Below are 24101 nucleotides of genomic sequence, written 5' to 3' on the forward strand. Positions count from 1 at the left end.
TGAAAATGCTAAAGTATAACCCCCTGGATCTCTACCTCACTATCTTTCCAAACCCTAGCCTCATTAAGAAGCCGTGTCATAGTGTTTCGTCTTTTTTGGCCTGACGCATACGCATGGAAAAATTTAGTATTCCCATCATTGTCTTCTAATCAATGAGTCTTACTCTTCTATTGCCAATGAAACATTTCATGACTCCTTATATCCTCGATTCGCTGTCGAATACAACCCATCTCCTCATACAACATTCTACTTAAGCAATTTCTTCACTTCTCTAGCCGATTTAATGAAGTTCTCCCGATTCCAGCAAAGTAAATGAACCCGACAGTCCTTAATTTCTGCCACAATCTACTGTTTGGCTCTATTGGCTCCAACCTTGGTCACACTTGCTCCACTACATGAGTGCACTCTTCTGACTATATCCATCGAGCCTCAAACCGAAAGAGTTGTTTTCTTCTAGCCCTATGTGCACCTCTATCCAATTCCTACGAGATGGCAAACATTAAATGATCAGAATACGAGCCGCTTTATGCACAATGTACGAGTTACACCTTGTGTTACTACATGCGCGGTCTAGTTGTGTCCAAACAATATGCAGGTGTTGTCTACAATTACACCACGTATATCTTTTCTCATGGAACCCCAAATCACTCAAGTCACTGGAAGTGAGGGAGTTAGGAAAGTCATCAATTTGCAACTGTGGTCTAAGTACTCATAATTTTTTATTTGGATGGAATATCTCATTATAGTCCCCTGTCATGACCATGCTGCATCTAATTGTGTACTAAGTCTGGTGAAGCTCCTATACCCTTTTCCTTATTTTTGTATCCGCCTCTCCATAGAACCCCGTGAACCTCCAATTTGTCGATTGACCCACCGAAATTACATCAACATCGATGCAGATTGCCGAAAACAACCGCAACTGCACCAAGACATCTTTCCTCCATAGTAGTGCAAGACCCCCGACTCTACTCACCGATAGCAAACACACCCCAAACATATTCACCCAATCCCTCACCTTTTCAAACTTGTTCCCGCATTTTGCTTCAGACAGAAACAACAATAAGGGCTGGAATTCTCAGACTCAATCTCCGAGTTTTCGATCCATCGAGGTCAACCCTAACCCGTATAGTTCCAAGATTAAACTATCATTACTCTTGGCGGGGCTGCTCCACAACTGCTGCCATTTGGGTTATTTTCATTCTGTTTGCAATTAGTACCCGCTTTGTCGTATTCTCACTACCACCCCATATTATTTTTCATTTTTGCTTAATGGGACCTCTTTGCGCCTTTCCTCTATCCGCTGCCCTTGAACCCGAATAGTTTCCTCCACCGCACCCTTCACTAAAAATGACAGGAACAACAACCAATTCCCCTTCCCCGAAGATATCTCCTACCTAGGCCTGAGTGAAATGCACCACCTCTGAATCTAGAACATGAATCCTTTTTGGATTGAAGAAGGCTCCCCCAGTACACTCGTATCCACTTGATTTGCATCCAAAAATCCCTCACTCGATCACAGTGGTCAAAACTTCTTGTGGATTTGTTGGTTGAGATTCACTCGATTTTCGATGGAGAGCTTGGTCAATGGTTCCTTGGGGAAAATTCACATCAACTGTTTGTGAATCCGAGCTAGCCTTAGTGCTACCTTCCTTAACTAGTTAAGAGGGACATCAGTTATGCGAGGTGTAGGACTAAACATTTGGGAAATCTCCTAAAGCGTGGGAGTAGACTCACTTAAGGTGTAGTTGGGAGTGGGTTCAGTATTGATGGGGTTGGGCTCAGCATACGTGGGCTTCATATGTTGGGATTCAATGTATTTAATTGCTTGGGCCTTGATTTGGCCTTCACCTTACCTTGAGCTGGGCTCAAGGCCCGCAGACAAATTGGAGACCATCGTAGCTATTATAAATTCATTGAATTCAGACTGGTCAAGTGGGCCACGCTGTTGGACTTCGAATAAGTGGGTTGGACTTGATTACTGCCTTGAATTTATCCAGGCGTACTCATACACCCTTATGAAGTTAGTTATTTCTGCATGAAGAGACCTGTCATTCACCCTCTGCATTTGACCCCACATTCTCACATCGTCCCTGATTCCCTGTTTCCACATTTTTCACTCGTCGTTGGGCTCCCTTCGTCTGAAAACTCTGCACCCCTCGATCACCCACCGTCCAGGCGTTGCGCAAATTCATTCCCGCTGACCCTCCTGCCCCATCTACTGTCGTAGCCCCCTACAATTGAAGTAAATCTCACTTCCCTAGACTCTCTGAGCCATGGTCCATACGGCAAGACCTATATCCTACCTGACTGCACCTCCTCCAGCAGCTGAACAGGAATCAGGCAATCTGTCGTAAGTGAACATCACCATGATTTCTTCCGTCTCCTCCCATCGAACACACACGCAATGCTCATATCAACAGTTTACCCACATCCAAAGAAACTCGGATTCAAACTTTCGCTCCCCTCTTAAACTGAGCTTGAGCATGATTAGAGTCATGGAAAACTTGCAGCTTATTCTCGATATACTCCACAACCTCCCTTGACATCATTCATAGTGGTAAGTCATGTATGAACACATGAACAGAACACTAGTTTCACTCAACTTCCATATGATTCTCCTCCGCATGGCCTCAATTAGAATAATTAAATTCTTATAGAAAAACCATGGTCCTCCGTTCAATGCCTTGTCCCCGTCCACTATATGATTGAATTGTAATAAGAAATGATTTTCCATCAATAGACTTAAGAACATTCTTTTGATCGGTCGTAGGCTTTTAGCAATGTCATATTTAGCACATAAAAAAGAAACGGATGCGTTGTGAGTAACTGGCCCACCAGCAACTTCTCCCTTTTAGATCGACCTTCCCATGCTGCAGTTCGAAGAGTCAGACCCCCATCGTCCACATCAGTCAATACCAACAAACTCTGTAAACAGTCCATCCTCAATCAACAAGACGTCAAACAAATGAGATTCTATCAATCTCCCCAATCGCGTCCACGACATGAGTGAACCCGTCTAACCACTCTCCCACTGTCAACAAGGCAAACCAACCTGCAAAGAAAATCACACACGAAGGGAAAGACATGTGAAGGTTAACTAAAGATAGCAGCAAGAAACCGACAATGAGTTCCAAACTTAGATTACGAAGGAATCTTGGGTATTCCATCCCCCCCCCCCCGGGCAGGTCATCATTCGTGGTGGTAAACCATGTATGAACACGTGAAAAGAACACCAATTTAACTCAACGTCTATAGTATTCTCCTCCGCCATGGCCTTATTCAGAATAATTAAATTCTTACCAAAGAACCATAGTCTTCCATTCATGGCCCTGTCCCAGTCGACTATATGATTGAATTGTAATAAGAAATGATTTTCCGTTAATAGACTCAAGGACATCCTTTGTTCGATCGTTGGCTTTCAGCAACGTCATATTTAGCACATAAAAAAGAAACAGTCACATTGTGAGTAATTGCTCACCAGTAATAACTTCTCCCCTTCCAATTGACCTTTCCATGCTGCAATTGGAAGAGTCAGACCCCCATCTTCCACATCAGTCAGTACCAAAAAACTCCGTAAACACTACATCCTCAATCTACAAGCCGTCAAACAAATGAGATTCTATCAGTCCCCTGCCCAATCGCGTCCACCGCATGAGTAAACCTGTCTAACCACTCCTCCGCTGCCGCCGAGGCAAACCAACCTGCAAAGAAAATGACACACGAGAGGGAAAAGACAGGTAAAGGTTGACTAAAGATAGCAGCAAGAAACCGACTATGAGTAGAGTGCCAAACTTAGATTAATCCTAGAAATCCCCCTCCCCCCTCGATTTATGAGTAACCCTGTGATCGAACCAAGCAAGTGCATGCTAAAGTAGAAACATGCAATTCCCAGCCTAACACAACTCTAAACTAAAGAAAGCACCCTCTCATAAAGCGAAAACTCTTTGATACGAGATAAACTACCACCTCTTTAATTGGTGGATCTTGAAAACAACATTACCTCTAGACCTAGTTTTCTATAATAATAGCAATGTTGTTTATTTTTTCTAGATTTCATCGTCACTTCCTTTGAATGTTTTTGTTATTCATCTTTTTGAATTTCTTCTCTTTGTTTTGTATTGGTATTTCAAAATATAAGCATATTCTACAAAGTTAGCCTTGACAGGAATAGAATAAATTGAGTTGTGCTTATCTTTCAATCAATTTTCCTCGTAAGTCCTCATATAGCTGATCAACTCTTGGAGGTTGAGATCTCTCTCTCTTTTTTTTTTTAGATTATTAGCACATTTTGTATTGGCTCATTTTATACTATCATCATCAATGGCATTAGTGTGCAACCAACTTGATGATATCGCAACATTGGGTTCTACATAATCACGATATATACTAAATAATGAAAATAAAATTGATAAAATATTATATCTTAGTGCATATGATTGACTAGTACCAAGGCCAAGGTCAAGATCAACAAATGCAAAATAAGCTTCTACGTAGCTTGACATGTATGGAGCTGATTGAAACCAATCATCTTGTTATGGTGGTTGAGGCATGTAGTAGTCTTGAGGTCTATGCACAATTATATTATATTGTTTATTTCATCTACTGATATATCGTATGTGTTGCAAGTTTCAATTTGTACCCGTACGCGCTTTACGGGCTCCCGCTTTCTTCTCAAGGAGATATTCTCCCTGCACATTAAAAATCATATTAGTAGGGATATTATCGTTAAGTAATGATAATGATGGGGCATAGAAGTGGGGCCCTGAATGGAGGTAGTAATCATCCATTGGAGGTCCTCTAACGTGAGGGGGACCATCCTTCCAGAGGAAGTATCCGAGAGGTGTTAGCTCGGCGTTGGTAGCTTTCATTGTTTTCCCGTCTTTGGTGGCATATAAAAAAGAAAAAGAACAAGTATGAAATAAATGATGTGAGCAAAAAGTGCAGTCCTCATACTAGAGGGACAATTGGAGGATCCCCTCAGATTCAGGGGATTGTTGAAGCCTGTTGTGTCTCTGTTGGGTGGTAAGGATGCCTTCTCAAATTTTCAATGAGGTTGCTAAGGAGACCTCTTTCAGTTGGAGTCCGAACCTTTTAAGATTTATAGTACTTCTATCTGAGGGTGCCACGTGTCCTCGAAGGTCTGCTGGCCCTTATCTGAGTCTGTGAGGGGACCTCCAAAAAGGTCCTCCTTGGCTGCGACCTAGGTCCCCCATGGGCGTCATGTGAGGGACCTTTCAACTTTTGCTGGGGGTCTTCAAGTGTCTAAACTTCCTTGTGGGCTTGTGAGGTCTTTTTAGATCAGGGCCCTCTCGAATTTGATTCGACTGGACTTTTCTTTTGTCAATCTATTTTCTTGCGGGGGGGGACCTTGCCGGTCCCTCTGGGCCTTATGGTCCAGAACTAGACCCTCTGCGGAGCACCATTGACCTGTATTTTTTTCTTTTTTTTATGCTGCTTGGATCTCTTTACACCAGTCCATTTTATGTACATTACATATAATGAATGATTTAATATAGTTAAAAATTAGAAGTAGAACAATAGAGACACAATAGTTTCAAAAGCTTAAAGAAATAGAGAATCCAATATCTATAGTATATATGAAGGGAGAGCACTTTGGTATGTTTTCTTTATTTAATTGATTTGTTATAAATTTTCATCTAACTTCCCCTCCCCCTATTATCTTTTGATAGGTATTTCCGTGTCATCTTCTTTTGGTAATCATTTTTTTACAAATTTAATATTAACTTATTGTGTTATATATATTTTATTAAATAATAAATATTTTAAATAATTTTTATAAAAAATTTATACACACATAAAGTGTACCATAAATTATTAATTATAATTAAATTCAAGGGAATAAAGTAAAATTGCAAAACCACCCAAATGGGTTTAGCGGACCAATCCGACCCTGGACCGACCCATTATGCAACTTGAGGCAGGGCTTTTGTAATTGTTACAAACAATTCTTGAAAATACTAAAAATTGTGTGGTGGATGAACCACCGCCGGCTGCCTGTCGAGGGTTTTTTTTTATTATCTATCTATCCACACTCGCAATTGCATGCAAATTTTAAGAGATTTCCATTAAAATCATGAAAATTTTGTGCTTCAGCAATGTGGGAATGATGATTCCCAACAAATACATCACAGGTTGAAATTAAATTAATCCACAATTAATCAACACTAAGTTTCATAATGTTAGATCTTTATATGCTATTCCAAATTATAACGACATACACAAAATAAGATTTGAAGTCTCATTTAATTTGAACCAAGGTAATTATACGACGTCCATTTTTTTCTTATTTTCTGAATCAATTCTTCTATAAGGTAATGAAGTCTCATTTAATTGCAATTTCCCCCTTATGGAATTAGATAAAAAAAAATTATTATTTACCTATACTATATAGAGAAAGGCATTTTTTTCCTCATAACCGCCGTACCAATTTGTTTTTAAGTAACCGCTGCCCTTCATGATAAAATAATTATCTTAATCAACTTTTCAAAATTTATATTAATTGATAAATTATTATTCTTTTCTTTCTTTTTTTCTTTCTTTTTATTGATGTAATGCATTGATTTATATATTTATCTTATTTATAATATATTTTAAAGTGTGAAAAATTACTTATTATATGCATGTAGAAACGACGTGCCACAATGCTAGTAAAAAAGAAAACCCCATTTTCATTCATAAATAGCGGTTACTTACACCGCAACACTAATTTTTACAATTACAAAAAATATCCTTATGTATTTTCAACCACCCCTACTCAAATTCTTCTTTCCATCTATATGATTAATACTATCTATCTATACTATTATGAAAATTTTACTCACACCAATTACTTTTGTGTCAATAATATCCCTAAATTAGTTTTATTTTTTATTTACTTCTTTTTTTTAAATATAATATGTTGGTTTATATATCTTATTTTTATTTATAATATATTTTAAAAAGTAAAAAAATATTTATTATATGCACACAGGAAGGATGTGTCATAACGGCTAATACTATTATAAAGGGAGGAGGATTTTAGACTCAAAGTGATAATTGTGATACGACTAACTAAATTATATAATATCAAAAATACTCATCAACCTTCCAACTCAGGTTAAATTTTCTCATCCAATTTTCTTTAAAAAATTAATTCCATACAATTGCATGCACTCAAAAATTAAATGAACTCCCATTGTGTTTAAGCTTATTATTGATTTAAATCGAAATAACATATTATTATTTATTTTGTATATATATATAATTTTCATTATCAATATAACATATATATATTGTACAAAGTATTAATTTTTAATTTAATTTAAATAAAACATGTGTCGATAATTAACACGTTTAAAAAAATTACAAATTAGTATTTATACGTGAGGTCGTAAGATAATAACAAATTTTAATATAAAAAAATTATAAATTTTAATAAAATAAAAATAATATTAAAATTTATGCACATAAATATTGCTTGGCACCATATGAAGTGATAAAAAATGAAAAGCTTAGAAAAAATCCCAAATGGCTTGTATGGTCTTTCGTTTATAAACCAAATCAAAGAGGGGGAGCATGGTTGGTGGGTCAACGAGACCATCAAATCCCAAAACACCACAGCCATTCATCATCATCACCAAAGGATAACACATCGCATTTACATTTAAAGTGATTTTCATCAAGTGGGAACCGACCAAACATTTCACAAGCCGACCACAGGTCCCCACTCCACCCCAACTGTAAAGTCACCAGAAAGGCACAAAAGGTGCCCACATGAAGGCTAAATTGCATTTTTGGTTTAGGGTTAAAATCAATTTTGAGCCATAAATATTTAGAGTATGTTATTTTTTAAAATATTATGATTTTAATTGAATAATTAAATTTAAAGTAGCAATTATTGGAACTGAGAACACGACCGTGTTGAAAGATACGATCTGGCAGTGTTTGCCGTAACACGGTCGTGTACGAACCACAAGGAAATACTCTCTATAATCAATTTTTATTTTCTTGTAGCGAAACACAGCCAGACAGTGTTGCCAGCTTCCTTAATTTTAACTCTAATTTAAGAGGTTGGACCAAAATCATAACATTTTCGATAGATGAAAGGTCAAAATCACACCCCAAAATGTTTTGGGACGAAAATCAATTTTGGGCCCAAGTATAGGGACCAAAAGTGTAAATTACCCACTGCAAGAACGAGTTTTCACATACCATTCTAAAGAAGCGGAAGTTTTTGCTTTGACCCTTGAGGACCCTTTCAGCCAATCTGAACTCCCAATGTGTTGAGTTTTGTGGCTGAAGCAAAATTGATGGCCCGAAGTTCTTGTCCCATTTTATCATTGGTCAACGCCATCTGTTGAGGGCAATGAAATCAAAGCTGATGCCATCGACTTTAGAGACCACAAGCTAGGAAAGTAGAATTACTTTGTAGGCCTCAAAGTCAAAAGGCTATTATCAATCTCATCAGGAATCGCACGCCAAAGATATTCAAATTTAAACAAAGGGGAATTGCTGAGAGCAAACAAATATAGAACCATTGCGTTCTTAAACACAAATGAACATCAATTATATAGGCAAACTTTGGCACAGACATCATCATCAGTGTTTTGAAAAGAAATGGAGGTGAGGCGAACAATCATGAAATGAGGGGGACAAAAAGACATCTAATTGGAGGCCACCAAAGAAGCCTGACTATCAAGCTAAATACTTACTACCAGCAGCAGCATTCACTTTTCCATTTTTTTTCTTTTGTGGGGAGGGGGATGCGGGAGGGAAGCAGACTACTATAGAGAAAATAGCAGAACACACAAACTTAAATTGAAAATCTACTGCTCGTTATCAGGCTTTGGTGCTTCCTTGATCTCTTCAGAAATATCATCCTGTATCAGAACAATAAAGATACCGATCAGAAAATTTGTTCGACAATATTGGGCTAAAATACTGTGAAGAGGAAGAACTGACCTGCATGTCTGAAGTCCACAAAGTGAGGTTGTCACGGAGAAGCTGCATGATTAAGGTGCTATCCTTGTATGATTCCTCTCCAAGAGTGTCCAACTCAGCAATCGCCTCATCGAAAGCCTTAAACAGCATATAAGTAAACATTAAGCGCATCCCAAGAAATTTTCTTAAACCGAGACAAGCCCTATTTAATGTTTAGGTAGAAGTGTACAACGTCCTCGTTCGCTCACCCACCACAAATAAATTGATATGACCTCATATAAAGCGGAGTAGACATTATTTTTTTTCTAGTTTGTAAAACAAGATAGTTAGATCTAGCAAGGGTCATTTATCAAGCATACCTGCTTAGCAAGATTACAAGCTCGATCAGGAGAATTCAAAATCTCATAGTAAAAGACTGAGAAGTTGAGTGCGAGTCCAAGGCGGATTGGATGTGTTGGGGCCAACTCAGAATTGGCAATATCCTGCAGACACCAAAAATAAACTCATTTTAGCCAATAGTTTGCATATACAGTACATTAAACTCATGACCTGCTCTGATTTGCATCGAATTATTGCATCTGCAAACAGATTATGAGAAGGTAAAAAAGGTAAAGAAATTAATGGATACAATTTTTTCAGAAAAGAAAACTCTAAGGTACATATATCCATAATCACATAAACTCTAGCAGCAACATTTGCATCAAACTGCTACATATAGTATCTCAAATGAACTCTTAAAGCAGATATAAGCTGGATGTGCGTCTGTGTACGACATATACACAGACACAAGCAAAGGTTCAAACTGGAATCTCATCTCATAGCTGGTTGCAACTATATCTAAACAAAGTGCCCCGTTTGCTGAAACAACCGATGAAACACCAAAGCAAATTGAGTCAACAAAATAATTCACGCACATCAACAACATTTTCCATTAATCTATTAAGAACTTGTTAAAGTGGGCAGTTCAATTTATTACAAACTCAACATCAATCAGATTAAAAGATATGGTGAAATTAAAATTCCCGAGATCCACCAAATAACTTAACCTAAATGCATAAGTCAACGAAGAACAAAATTCTGCAGAATAAAAAGAAATTAGTCAAACACGAAACCCTGACCTGAGCGGACTTGTACGCGGAGAGAGTGTTCTCAGCGGCTTCCTTGCGCTCAGCTCCAGTCTTAAACTCCGCCAGGTAGCGGTGATAATCACCCTTCATCTTCAAGTAAAAGACCTTGGAATCACCGTTGGATGCAGATCCGATGAGTTTCGTATCGAGGAGCTTGAGAATGCCGTCGCAAATGGAGGAGAGTTCCGACTCGATCTTGGATCTGCAGCCTTTGATGGAAGTCACGTGACTCTCATTCCCACGGCTCTCCTCCTTCTGTTCGATTGAGGAGATTATCCTCCAGGAGGCGCGACGAGCACCTATGACGTTCTTGTAGGCGACAGAGAGGAGGTTGCGCTCCTCCACGGTGAGCTCGTCGCCGTCGACGGCACCGACTACCTTCTCCATGAACTCAACCATCTCCTCGTAGCGTTCGGCCTGCTCGGCCAGCTTGGCCATGTACACATTCTCCTCGCGCGGGGATGCCATTCAGATTTGGGAAAACGAGAGGGATTTTGATTTCTAGAGAGAGAAAGTGCAGGAGCCAAGAGAGAGTGAGAGTGGCGAAATACGACGGAGCGGTTTTAGGATTCTGTGTACTTATTAAATTTTTCTCAATAATTAATTAAATATTTATAATCAACATTTCGGCCGAATGGTTTGGACTATTCACTTTCGGCCCAGTGTGAGATGGGCCGTTTGGTTGTATACAAATTGGGCTTTATCAATATCCAAATGTAAATATTTGAGACAATATAGCAATTCTTGGAACTGGAATTGATATATTTATTATCTGCCTTTAAGGAAAATTACTTGGAGCACACCTGACATTTAATATAATTATAAATAATTGTTTATTTTTATAAACTTACTTATACCATGTAATAATAACGTTGGTCTAGCAATTTACCCATTTCGTTGGCTTCAATTAGAATTTCATCCAATTTTATATTAAATTATCCAAAATGTCCTTTTGAATTTTAAATTATAATTTTATATATTTTTAAAATTTTTATATTTTTTTATAATAACATCCTGCCAATATTGAATTTTTATATTTTTTTATAATAACACTTGATCATGCTCCTTCAAATATTTTTTCTTAGAGCTCAAAAAATAAAAAAGTGGGCCCACTAGCCGACCAGCAGGTTAGGCTCTATTGGTCCATGATTAAGGTATAAAGCTTTTAAACTATTACTTTTTCTAATTTGGCGAGAAACTAGGCAAATCCAACAAGTCAAGTCAGCATACAGTAGGGACGACAAGTCAAACAAGTCATTGACATATTGAGAGACGTCATACTGAAAGATCTTTAAATAATTCAACTAAAATCAACTCTTTAAGCAACATGTAACATATTTTTAAATTCTTAGCAGATTGTACAAGACTTAGCAAACTACTCGTATTTTCGTCGAGATAAGTCCAAATCACAAACAGATTTGTTGTTGACTAGCTAACACCTGCCACTTTCCATGATTCATTAGAACCACCTTTCGAATCTTGCTTCACGATCGCCTATAAATGGACTCTTTGTATTTGAAAAAAATAAGGAATATGCAGGAGTTGTGAATTACATTGTTGAATTACAAAGTCGAAGCAAAAGTTAGACTCTTTATCTTTAAAACAATCATTGCCTCGCTCAGCTGCTAACGAAAATGGCCATTTATCTCAAGATACAATGACTCACAATCTCAAAATAGCAACACTACAAACTTTGAGAAACAGTGAACCAAACAATATTTTGAAACTCCCTACATGCTTTTCTTGTTAACACTTTGAAATACTTTAAAATGCTTTTTAAGTAGAATCCAAGTTGATAGAATGATTAAAATGGGAGAACCTATTTATAAAAATTGAAATGTATCATTGAATGGACATGTTCATTCATAAAAGATGCATTTGAAAAGTTATTATTTTACTTGAAAGATGTACAATTTCACATAAATGGACGCAATGTTTCACCCAATAGATACATCATTTCAACCAAATGGTACACCTATTTGGTTGATTAGACATGATTGGATGATGATTGATGATGATTGGACGCCATCAACTATATTCCACGTGTTACGACCTTGTTATGTGTCTTGCATCATAACCAATCACTTATTACGATTCAATCTGATCGATATAAATTTATTCAATAAATAATTTATCATTCACCATTTTTCAATATTTTGTGCAGTCATTTTGGGAGGACAAGCTACCACACTTATTCTCTCATTCTCTCTCTATTTTTTGAATATTTTCGGCATACTTTTGCACTCCACACGAATTATATCACTTTCACACTATTTTCAATCATTATTCTCACTTTGTTTGAAGTTTTCATTTCATTTCTTCGGTCTACCCATTAGCGACTTAAGTATCTGAGTGCTAACCTCTATTCTGCAGGTTAGTCCCATGTACTCTTAGGATTTTATGAAAGTCCTTTGACCATTGTGGTGTTGCTGGACCTCGATACGCATCAACGTCCTCCCAACACCATTCTTTTTTATTCTTTAATGAGACATACTATGCTCTACAGGTGGTTCCTGGAGCACCTTTGGCCCTTGCTAGACGCACGATTGGAGGCTCCTCTAACCTTACTAAGCTCGCGGATCCTCTATGCAACAATACCTCCTCATATACTTCATCTAGGCGATTATCTCCAGGACTGCTAGAGACCATGCAATAGATGATTGCATATGCGATTTGTGCACAACTGGCTGTCTCACCTCTAGCACCCCTTGCTGGCCCCGGGCCATAGAGGTACTGAGAAGAAAGCCCCAGCCCAAATACTGTCAGGCTACCCATTCAAGGAACCAGGACTTCCCCTTCAACCAAGAGAGGGTCCCAATCCAGTGGATAACCCGCTTAGAGTATTTGCAGTTCAGGACATGCAAAATTGAGTGTTGGGAGTCCTACTAGAGAAGTAAGAGGCAACCCCTTCAGTAAGGAAGTGATGGTCAACAAGCTCCAACCCAATTTTCAAACTCAGCTATAGCTAAGTGTGATGGAACCATAGGCCCTTAAGAGCATTTGTCTCTATTTGAGAATGTGTCTTATTGTATCACTATTTGGATTGCATCAGATATAGGGTATTTGTCACCACATTCAATAGGGCGGCACGACAATGGTTCAATCAATTGCCCCCTGGTTCAATCCAAAGCTTCCAGGAGTTTTGCTCTCTATTCTTGCACCAATTCTGCAATAATAAGCGGCATCAAAAGACAACCTTAAGCCTTTTCACAGTCCGAAAGAATGAATTGGGGATCGTAAGAGACTACTTGCAATGATTCGATACCGCTACACAAGAGGTCCCCTTGGTCACCCAGGAAGTCAAGGCCATTACGCCTTCTCCTAGGGGTTGTTAGATGAGGATTTCTTCAAATCCCTGGCAAAGAAACCTGCCTCAAATTTCAATGGCTTCCTGGCACGAGCAAAAAAATATATTAATATGGAAGAAGTCCAAACATCTGAAAATGAGGGTCGGGGGGGAAGAAGAAGGACCAAAGAAATGAGTGATTCTGAAAAAAGCTAAAGACAGAGTTCAAGGATAAGAAACCTTCCTTTCAAAGAGGGTATCTCGCTTACACTCCCCCGAATGCCCCTATCACACAGACATCAATAGCAGTAGAGGAAATATAATTACTAGCTTGGCCAAGAATGGCCAAAAAATGGCCTAGGTAACCAAAATTAGACAAATACTGCAAGTTCCATAATGATTATGAGCACATTATAGAAGAATGCCGACATTTAAAGAAATATTTAGAAAGGCTTATGCAAAATGAATACTTGCAAGAATTAGTTTGTTGAGAAAAGACTCAAGGTACGGGCATATACCGAAAGTGGGATGCTCATAAAGGAAAAACACCAGGAGAATCACAGTCCTAAACCCCTAAGAGGAGAAGGGTATAAGCTCTCAATGCTAGGTATCTTGAAGAACCTAACCCCCAGCATAAGGATGTTATTTGGATGACAACTAGAGAACCAGTGGGGAGACTCCCATAGGGCGAGGAACGCTCAGATAAGAGAATTAGGAAAAAGCATCCCTGCCGACATCCTTGATATACAAGCAATAACTCACGCTCCTTTCATTTGATTTGGACCCAGCGAGAGGTTTGGATTGGCACTACCCCACATGAAACGCTGGTCACAACGACCACGTTCCAAATTATGAGGTTAGTAGGACATTCTTCAACTCCAGGAGTTTGAATGAAATCCTCTTCATAGTGGCATACAATCAAATCCAATTACAGGATACCCCTTTAGATCTGTAGGCATCTTCCTTGGGTGGCATCGCCGACTAAATGATCTGGCCTCGAGGGATGGTGACTCTCCCCTTCTTCCTTGGAGGGGAGCTCTTGAGAAGCACGTGCGAGATGAAATTCTTGGTAGTTGACATTCCCTTCGCCTAAAATGTGATTCTAAGGGGACCTAATTTCAATACTTTTTGAGCGCTAGTATCCACATTTCACATGAAAATAAAGCCACCTGAACGATGGGGAGTAGGTGAGGTCACTGGGGATCAATTACAAGCTAATAGATATCATGTGGATGTTGTACATAAAGGCTAGAAGTGTAGCTCCAAAATATCTCTCCCTTGAGGAGTCCCAAAAGCACAAAGTGAAGGATCCTGTGCTCAAAGAAGTATCATGCCTTGAGGGGAAAATCCCCACCAAAGTACAACCCATATAATAATTACTTAAAGTGGATTTAATTAAATGGGAACCAGATAAGACCACACGCATTGGTTCATAGTTAGAAGGAAGAACTAAAGAGGAATTAGTGTAATGAATCCTGGCAGAACATAAATATATTTGCATGGACCCCCAAGGACTTAGAAGGCATAGATTCGAATGTGATAGCGCATCACCTCATTGTAAACCCCTCTGCGAGGCCCATCAAACAAAAGAAAAGCACTTTGGGCCAAAATGTTGGGTGTTCCCGCCTTTTCCTAGAGGAGACGTCCTGTCACAAGGTTCCCTTAACATAAAAAGTTAGGTTAATATGAACATTACCAATAGATTATGAAAATGGTAGGGCCACTAAAGTTGGGTCCTAAAAGAAGGTAGTAATCACCCGCTGGAGTACATCCAATAGGAGGGGGTCCATCCTCCCAGAAGAGGAATGCGATTAGGTGTTAGCTCCAGTGTTGGTAGCCTCCATTGTTCTTACGTCTTAGTTTTGTGTTCCCGTAGATGGCGTCAATGATGCGAGCAGAAAAGATGGTGCCCAGTCCACTTGGAGTGGAAAATAGTAAAGTAAATGCTAGAAGATAAAAGAGTGTAAATGAGTGAGTTGATTGTGTTATTCCTTATTTTATGTGTACAAATGTGATATTGATATAAAGAAAAGGCCTATATACTAAAGTACAAAGTTTTCCTTTAAGCTAAAATGGTAATATGAAGTTGAAAGTTGTAGTATGTAAGCTCATAGTGTAAAAACATATCTTTCCACTCGGGAGAGCTCTCTATTTATAGGTAACCATAAGTTGGTTAGAGAAGATCACGAATTTAGTGGAGCATGATCTCAAAGTTGTTAATAAGGCTAAATCCCCCTCAAATTTGGTGGAGTGTCCCCAACAGTTGGAGGATCCCCCTAAGCTTTTAGGGTTTATAAATTACTTCTCTCTGTAACCGCCAAGTATCCCCGAGGGGCCTGTTGGTCCTTATTTGATTCTTGAGGTGTGCTCCAAAGATCCTACATGGATACAACCTAGGGCCATGTGATATGATCCCTGACTTTGGCTAGGGGATTTCAAGCCCTAAGTTTGCCTATGAGGCTTTCTTGGATCCAAATTCTTTCCTCTCGAATTGGGCCGATTACAATTCTTATGGTCAAATTTATGTTTTGGGGCGCCTGCTGAATTTCCTGGAGGCTCTACCTGGATTAGGCTTTACGGAGGGCATTTTGGGCCCTCTCCTAAATTGGACCTCTCAGGGGCACCATAAACCTTGCATTCATTTATTCTTTTTGGACCATTTCAACTTTTTTGAGCTAACCTATTTTTTATGGATATTAATTTTATTTTGAGCTATTATTTGAAAAAATATGTTTCAAAAAATAATTTTCAAGGATTACTTTAAGGAAAAAGAAAACACGACAAATTACCTTTACAAGGTTAATTATACCAAAAGTTAGTTATTCTAATCCTCACTTATTTAATTAATAGTACATATATAGATAATAAAAAATTTCCAAGTTATGCGTAACAAAAGAATTCTATAGCATATATCTTAATGCATTCTTTTGGAGCCCACAACTTTTCTAATCTAGCAAAGTAGAAACTATGGAGAATTTGTGTTTTTAATACTAATTTGAGTTAATTATTGAGCCTTTTTTTTTTTAAATTTCTCCTATAATTTTGGATTTGATAGACAAGCATCCTACATCGATTGCATACGTGAAACTTAGGGATAAAATAGTCATTAAAGTCAATTAGTGACGCATATATAGATGATTACACTTTTTAATCATAGATAGGGATAATTACATTCTCCTCCTCTAAGATTTAGTGTAATTACGTAGACCTTTCATGGTTTGAAAAATTACATCTAGCACCCTTGAGGTTTGTTTCTATAAAAAATAGGTTCATCTGTTAGTCAAAATTCACCGATTTTGCTGATATTAACAAAAAAATTGAAAAAAATATATATATTTATCTCCGATTAACTTATTACTGATTTATTGCAGGTTAAATAAATATTTTTATAATCAAATTACATTCATATGTCTTCTCGCGTTAATGTATGTGATGAGGTATATCTTTATCGTTATAAGGGTAGTTAGTCAGAAAAAATTATTTGACCTGCAATAAGTCAATGATAAGCCAATCAATTGTAAACATCAATTTTTATTCAGTTTTTTTTTAATATCAGCAAATTTGGTAAATTTGTTCAAATGGGTGATTTATTTGTTAGACGGAAGCAAACTTCAAAGGTTTTGTATGTAATTTCTCAAACCACAGAAGATCTATGTGAAATTACACTAAACCTTAGGAGAGGAGAGTGTAATTATCCCTTATAGATGTGCCATTGATTATCTATGATACAAACAACTTTATGCATAGTAGTTGTCACTACTAATTATACATCGACAAGGTAAAAAATATTGTTACTTTATATATATTTTTAGGGACAACTTTAAAATTTTTACAACTTAATATTTTGTCAGATTATTATATTATTGTGTAGTGACCACTAAGTTGTTTTGCAAAATACTTCAAATTTAACTTTTTCCTGTCATGGATTTGTGTGATTTTTGTTTAAAGTTATCTCAAAATATATACATGTCAATAGAAAAAATTATCACAATGTATACATCACGAAATAAATTAATTAAATTTGGAAAGGAAAAGTTGCATCATCGGAGAGTCACAATACTTGTCGTTGTCCTTAAATCATAATTCTCTCCCTACGTGCAGATTTTACTCACTGACCATAGCTTTAGGATAAAACCCCATTAATTCAAAAACAGTTCATCCCGTGTGCACGATACCACCCAATGTGACACCCCCTCTGTAATTAAATCACATGTTATGATAATTTCATATTTAACCCAATAAGATAATCATATATTTACTTGATATATTGTGTAGACATCATATAATGACATACATCATCAAGATTTTGTATTCTGAATATGAGGAGACTGGGGACCAATCCACAATTATATCGTCAAAATTCGCAAACACATGTTGGAGTGTAAGAAGTATTTCGAACACTCGTACGGAAAAATTCTAAAATGGGTGATGGCTTTTCAATGTGCAAAATGAAGAATGATAACGACTTCAAGTAATTGCAAAGAATTTGATAATATGAAAAATTAAGTGACCAATTGAATCATTTTAATAATGGGTCATAAACTTCAAATAAGTATCGGATTAAATTTGTACATCAAAATGTTGGAAATAATTTGATAATTAAAAAAATTTAAAAAGTTATTTCCAACATTTGCACTTCTCACTTCTTTTCAAACACGCCCAGTTTCCACTACCTACGACGTTCTCAACAACTTTTTCCCATAGGAAAAAAAAAAGTACAAAATAGAAAAATGCAAATTGGAGTGTTTGGAAAAAATCTTCATATGTACAATTTTATCAATAAGTTGCAAAAATTGGTGCGGAAAATCTTATAACATTACATAATTAAACTTGATTTAAACGGTTTAAAAACACAAATTAAAAATTAAAAATATTATTTTCATTTTATTTTTAACAAAAAGTTAATAAACCCTTAAGTTAAATTGTTATAAACATTCTCTTAAAATTTTAAAAAATTCTATACACCAAATTATCAAACGCTACTTAGATACTTCTCAAGAAATATTATAGGGAAAACTTACATAATATTTGTATTTGTATGAGTGTTTTGTTTTGTATTTTGGAGATAGAGAGAGAAAAATAGAGATAAATAAGTGTGTGTTGAAGATGGATGGTATGTTTGGATTTGTGTTTTAAGGTAATTTAAAATATTTTAAAATAAGTGGTGTAGGTTCGATGTTGGTGTTTGAGAGACAAAAATTACTGTTCAATATCAAATCATATCTTTTTTATATATAAATATGTATATATATAGATAGATATTGTATGTTTAATATTGTATTTTTGAAAAATAAAAATTATTATTTATTGTCAAATTATGTCATATTTATATTACATATATAAGTATATATATTTATATATACTATATATAAATAGTTGAAAAATAAAAAAAACACACAAATAAGGTGTAAAAACACAAAAACAAACATCGAGTTTTGTTTTATCTTGTTGGGAAGTACGAAAACATGAAACCAAACATAGTGATGTTCCCCGTGTGATTTGTACCAAAGTGATGAGTTGTGAATTATCTAAATATTAATCTGTACACGGTTTTCGTGAGCATATATAAAAAATTATGATGTAAGATGAAGAAAAAATAAATGTGATAAGAAAGAAAAAAGATCTATGAGAAGAGAGAAATATAGGATGAGGGGAATATTGTAATTATAAGTTTATTAAAAATATAGAACTTTGTAAGAAAAACAAACTTGGATAAGCTTGCAGAGAGAAACATAGAGCAGTGGGTGAGACAAAAAAAATTATAATATTGTTAAATTATTAAAAATTTTGAAAATTACTATTCTAATCAGATTTATTTCAAAGCGAAGAAATGAATTTAAAGATAAATTTGAGTATTCAAAAATTAGTATTGCAAAATATTCTATTTTATAATAACAAGTCTTTATTGAACGCGATTTCGACGAGCATATAAAAAAGTATTATAGTGTAAGATGAAAAGAAAAAAATTATGAAAAAAATCGTGGTAAGAGAGTGATAAGGAAAAAAGTTTGTTAGAGTTCCGAAAAAAAATATGAAATGGGAGAGATAATTATAAGTTTAATAAAAATATAGAAATGTAATAAAAAGAAATATGAAAAAGTTAGATGAGACAGAAACAATAGAATAGTGGTTGAGAGGAAAAAAAATTATAATTATAAGAACATTTTTAAAAAAAAAAAGTAAATTACTGTTCTAATTATTTTTTTTTGTGAATTGAAGGGTAAATTTGGATATTTAAAAGTTAGTATAATAATATTTTTTTTTATAATAGTAAAGACATAGATATAAATGATCCAACGATTCATAGTTAATGTTGATACAAATTACGAAAATAACATGGTGGGGTCCATGTATTATAAGATAGATAAAACGTTAGATATGCACAATTTTGATTGGTGTGGACATTGACAAACCCTGGTGATCGAATTTTCCCATGTGCGTATTTGGTAGCCGTTGATTCTAAGGCGATTTAGATGGGAGGATATTTCTAATGTGGGTATGGCCCACTAGAATTGTCTATTGTGGACCCACAAAGATTCTGCAACTCCACGCGTTCCCTCTCTATCTCTATCTCTCTTATCTAGTTGGTCTTTTTATTTTATTTTATTTTTCAAAAAGAAGAAGGCCGGAACGAGTAAATATAAGGGTAAAGTACATGTATATTGGGTTAGATTTAATTACATAAATATTTTTAATTATTTATTTATAAGTGATTTTTTTAAAAATTATTTTTAATTATTTAATTACATGTGATGTTTTTTGAAATTATATGAATCAAGCCCATAAGTTAGGCAGACTAGCCCAATTAGCTATACAGGCTTACCTATTGCTTTGCTGAAGTGGCAGACCTAACAAACAAGTACATTCCAGTTGGACATCTTATCATATAGCTAGGTGGACACGTCATATGGCTTGCCAACACATTAGTACATGTCAGTGTAAATTGCAAAATATCTTCAGGTGGTTCAAAGTAAATTGGTAGCAAATGAACTGAGAATTAATAAGTAATCGATTTCCTTATTTTCAAGCAGATATGGGGGGTTCAGTCCAACTCACGTATCTCGGTCAATATTTATCCAAATCAAAAATGGTTCTTTCTAATGATAGCTAACTTAAAGGGCTCTCTAATACCATACGACACTCCAAAACAATCTTGGTATACTATGCCTATAAATAAAAGTTTTGAGTAGTCATTTGGTAATATCAAGTCCAATCCGCTCCAATAACATGTTTACTCTTTTTTTGTCGGCTTGACAAAAATCAGTCCGACCCGATATAACATGGAAATGGGGTGGATTTAAATCCATTGGGGCCCATTTGCTTTGGATAAAATTTTTATTGTCGTTTTTGCCCTCAATTATATGATTTTTGGCCTTTTAAAAAAAAAAAATGGCCCACCTCAATCGGCCATCTCTTTGTCTCTCTCACTATATATATTATTTAACTTTTATTAATGTATATAAATATATATTGCATTTTAAGCAAAAAAAAAACTAGGAAGAGTGCTAATAAAAAAAATTGAAGGGTGTTTTTGGAAAATACAATTAATCCGCATCTCAATCCCAAATTATAATCTAAAGTAAATATTATTTAATTATATCCATTATTTTATCAATATAAGTAAACATGAAATTGGACTAATTAATTTAATCAATTTTAACTCGATCCCAATAATATTTTAATCTGCATCTCAATCACAAATAAATCCCATCTCCTTAAGTAAACATAACCTAACAGTATAAAAATATAATCTCATTAGTTGATTTAAAAATATTTTTATTTTTGTGCGAAAATCTACATAGAATTAAAAAATACTTATTTTTTATTAAAAATTAAAAAATAAAAATAAAAACAAAAAAACAAACGAGGGTCGATAACATTCCGACCTAGTGGTTTAGTTCTTGTTATCCAAGAACCCTTTTCATTTCTGCTTTAGTTGATTCGGTAGTCTGAGTTTTTCTTGAAAAACAGCATCTGAAAATGGCGAAATCACCTGAAACAGAGCACCCAGTGAAGGCTTTTGGATGGGCTGCCAGAGATACATCTGGCTTCTTTTCTCCTTTCAAGTTCTCAAGAAGGGCCACTGGTGAGCATGATGTGCAGTTCAAAGTTATGTATTGTGGTGTTTGCTATTCGGATCTTCAAATGGTCAAGAATGAGTGGGGATGCACTCAGTATCCTTTTGTACCTGGACATGAGATTGTGGGAATAGTAACTGAGGTAGGTAGCAAGGTGGAGAAATTCAAGGTTGGGGACAAAGTCGGCGTTGGATGCCTGGTTGGATCATGCCGCGAATGCGACCAATGTGCTAGTGATCTTGAAAATTACTGTCCCAAACAAATACTTGCATACAGTTCGCCTTACACTGAAGGAACCATCATGTACGGAGGTTACTCTAATCTCATGGTTGCCGATGACCACTTCGTTGTCCGTTGGCCTGAGAATTTGCCCCTCGACATTGGCGCTCCTCTTCTATGTGCTGGTATTACTACTTACAGCCCGTTGAGGCACTTTGGACTTGACAAGCCGGGACTGAAAGTTGGTGTCGTTGGTCTTGGCGGGCTTGGTCATGTAGCCGTAAAATTTGCCAAGGCTTTTGGGACCACGGTGACGGTCATTAGTACTTCTTTGAGCAAGAAGAAGGAAGCGATTGAAAATCTTGGCGCAGACAAGTTTTTGGTTAGCCGTAACCCAGAGGAAATGCAGGCTGCAGCTGGAACCTTGGACGGTATCATTGATACAGTCTCGGCAACTCACGCAGTTGCACCGTTACTGAGTTTGTTAAAGCCCCACGGGAAGCTTATCTGTGTCGGAGTTCCAGAAAAGCCCCTTGAGCTACCCGTTTTCTCCCTGATCATTGGGAGGAAGTTGATAGCCGGCAGTGCAATTGGAGGGTTGAAAGAGACGCAAGAGATGATTGATTTTGCTGCGAAGCAGAATATACTACCAGATGTGGAGATTATCCCAATAGATTACGTGAACACAGCAATGGAGCGTCTTTTGAAATCCGATGTCAAATACCGATTCGTCATCGACATTGAGAATTCATTGAAAGCGGAGTAAGATTCTTGCAATTGTCTGGGACTGCAATAACAGCTTTTAGCATGTCTTGGATTCTTGAGATGCTTTCATCGTCTTTGTTCGACTGGTGCTCATGCTTTTCTTTTCTTAGTTTCATCCGCTGCTTTAGAATAATGAGTGGCTAACGGAAGTGATCGTAATGTTGTTATCATGCTTGCCGTATTTTTGTGGTGATCAATGTATAGTTTCTTCCCTTTCTTTTCTGTTTCACTTTTCTTTTCTCGAGTTTTCTCTCCCCGTCGTCGTCGTCTTGAGTGTTCTCTGTTCAGTAATCAGTCTTCTCTTCTCTCTGTCTCGGTAAGACTCTTCAATCTTCGAAACATAGTCTTTTCTTTACTAATATAAATTATATAATATTAATACTATAATATATATATATAATTATATAATTTTTATATGTATAAAAAATATTTTTTTTTATTATTTACAAAATTTCGATTTTCGGTTCGATTCGGTCACTGAATTGGTGACCAAAAAACCGAACCGAAAACCGATTTTTTTTTTTTAAAAAAAAACCAAAAATTTAGTTCGGTTCGGTTCGGCTGATTTTTCGATTTTCTGCACACGCCTAATGTATACGGCAATTGTATTGTTAATTTGCATCGTGCAAGGGAAATTTACATAAAATAAGCCGCTATAAAAAAAAAAAAAAAAAAGGTTTTAGTTCTTGTCAGCTATAAAACTCTGGTTGTTGTGTACTATTATCAATTTTATTTGTATAAAAATGCGTTATTGATTTCTGTGCGAGAACTGAGAATATATTTGAATTAGTTATTTCTAGATATAGGTATATAGGTGTGAAAATTAAAAATATAGATATATGTATTTTTATTTTGACTGAAATTAATTATGAGGGTTGACCAAAATCATTGAGTATGAGAAATTATAAAATAATCAAAATGCCTGTTATAATTTTCTTTTCTTTTTTCGGTACAAGTTTTTGTTTTTTTTGCTTCATTTAAGGTACAATAATTTTCTTTATTTGATGGGCTAAAGTTCAACATGTGCATTGCTCCTTCCCATACAAATTAGCACACAGTGAAGATAAGAGATACATGAACACTTTTGTACATAAATTTGTAAAATGACTATATATAATTACTATGATCAAAATTAAAAATAAAAAAATCACAAAAAACTGATTACCGACTAACAACGCTACTAAATTCGAAAAGTTGGAAAAATAGACTGATAACCCTTAGAAATCATATGCAAATCACCATTAGAAAATACAACACCCCATATCAATATTACCGCACAAATAAGCACTAAAATCATCGTGCATTACCGCAGAAGGCATTTATATATCTAAATTAACCCACAATCGATGGAAAATCAGATGTTTATACCTGGTGATCCAGGAAAAAACCCGCGAGAATACGAGGATTCGTTGGTCTACTTTAAAATGTAAAAATTATCCATATTAATAGTAATTTTGCAATTGTCCACTTACAGCAGTTATGCGAGAACTGAAAATATGTTTGGATTAGTTATTTGTAAACCTAAGCATATAGATGTATAGATGTGAGAATTAAGAATATATTTGGGTTAAATATCTTTTTGTTACTGAAATTAATCATGTGGTTCACGAAATTCATTGAACATAACCAGTTATAAAATTATAAAAAATTCACCTTATCATTTTCTCTTCTTCTGAACAAAAAATG

The 24101-nt window shown here is 35.9% G+C and overlaps 2 protein-coding genes across 2 annotated transcripts; one reads left to right on the forward strand and one right to left on the reverse strand.

Moving 5' to 3' along the window:
* On the reverse strand, positions 8527–10642 carry LOC105178285 (14-3-3-like protein 16R). Its single transcript, XM_020699135.1, has 4 exons — positions 10059–10642; positions 9300–9422; positions 8962–9078; positions 8527–8879 (listed from the first exon to the last, which is right to left on the reverse strand). The coding sequence occupies exons 1-4, from the start codon at positions 10533–10535 to the stop codon at positions 8826–8828; spliced, it is 771 nt and encodes a 256-aa protein (XP_020554794.1). The 5' UTR covers positions 10536–10642; the 3' UTR covers positions 8527–8825.
* Positions 21279–22644, forward strand: LOC105178286 (8-hydroxygeraniol dehydrogenase-like). Its single transcript, XM_011101735.2, has one exon. The coding sequence runs from the start codon at positions 21334–21336 to the stop codon at positions 22414–22416; it is 1083 nt and encodes a 360-aa protein (XP_011100037.1). The 5' UTR covers positions 21279–21333; the 3' UTR covers positions 22417–22644.

Source organism: Sesamum indicum, linkage group LG15, assembly GCF_000512975.1.
Source record: "Sesamum indicum cultivar Zhongzhi No. 13 linkage group LG15, S_indicum_v1.0, whole genome shotgun sequence".
Taxonomy (NCBI): domain Eukaryota; kingdom Viridiplantae; phylum Streptophyta; class Magnoliopsida; order Lamiales; family Pedaliaceae; genus Sesamum; species Sesamum indicum.

Excerpts from the sequence above, each read along its gene's own strand:
- LOC105178285 (XM_020699135.1), bottom strand. The coding sequence starts at position 10,535 with ATGGCATCCCCGCGCGAGGAGAATGTGTACATGGCCAAGCTGGCCGAG. Across the intron at positions 9,079-9,299 it reads CTTGTAATCTTGCTAAGCAG|GCTTTCGATGAGGCGATTGC; the intron begins GTATGCTTGATA and ends ATGCTGTTTAAG. Across the intron at positions 8,880-8,961 it reads TGTGGACTTCAGACATGCAG|GATGATATTTCTGAAGAGAT; the intron begins GTCAGTTCTTCC and ends GTTCTGATACAG.
- LOC105178286 (XM_011101735.2), top strand. The coding sequence starts at position 21,334 with ATGGCGAAATCACCTGAAACAGAGCACCCAGTGAAGGCTTTTGGATGG.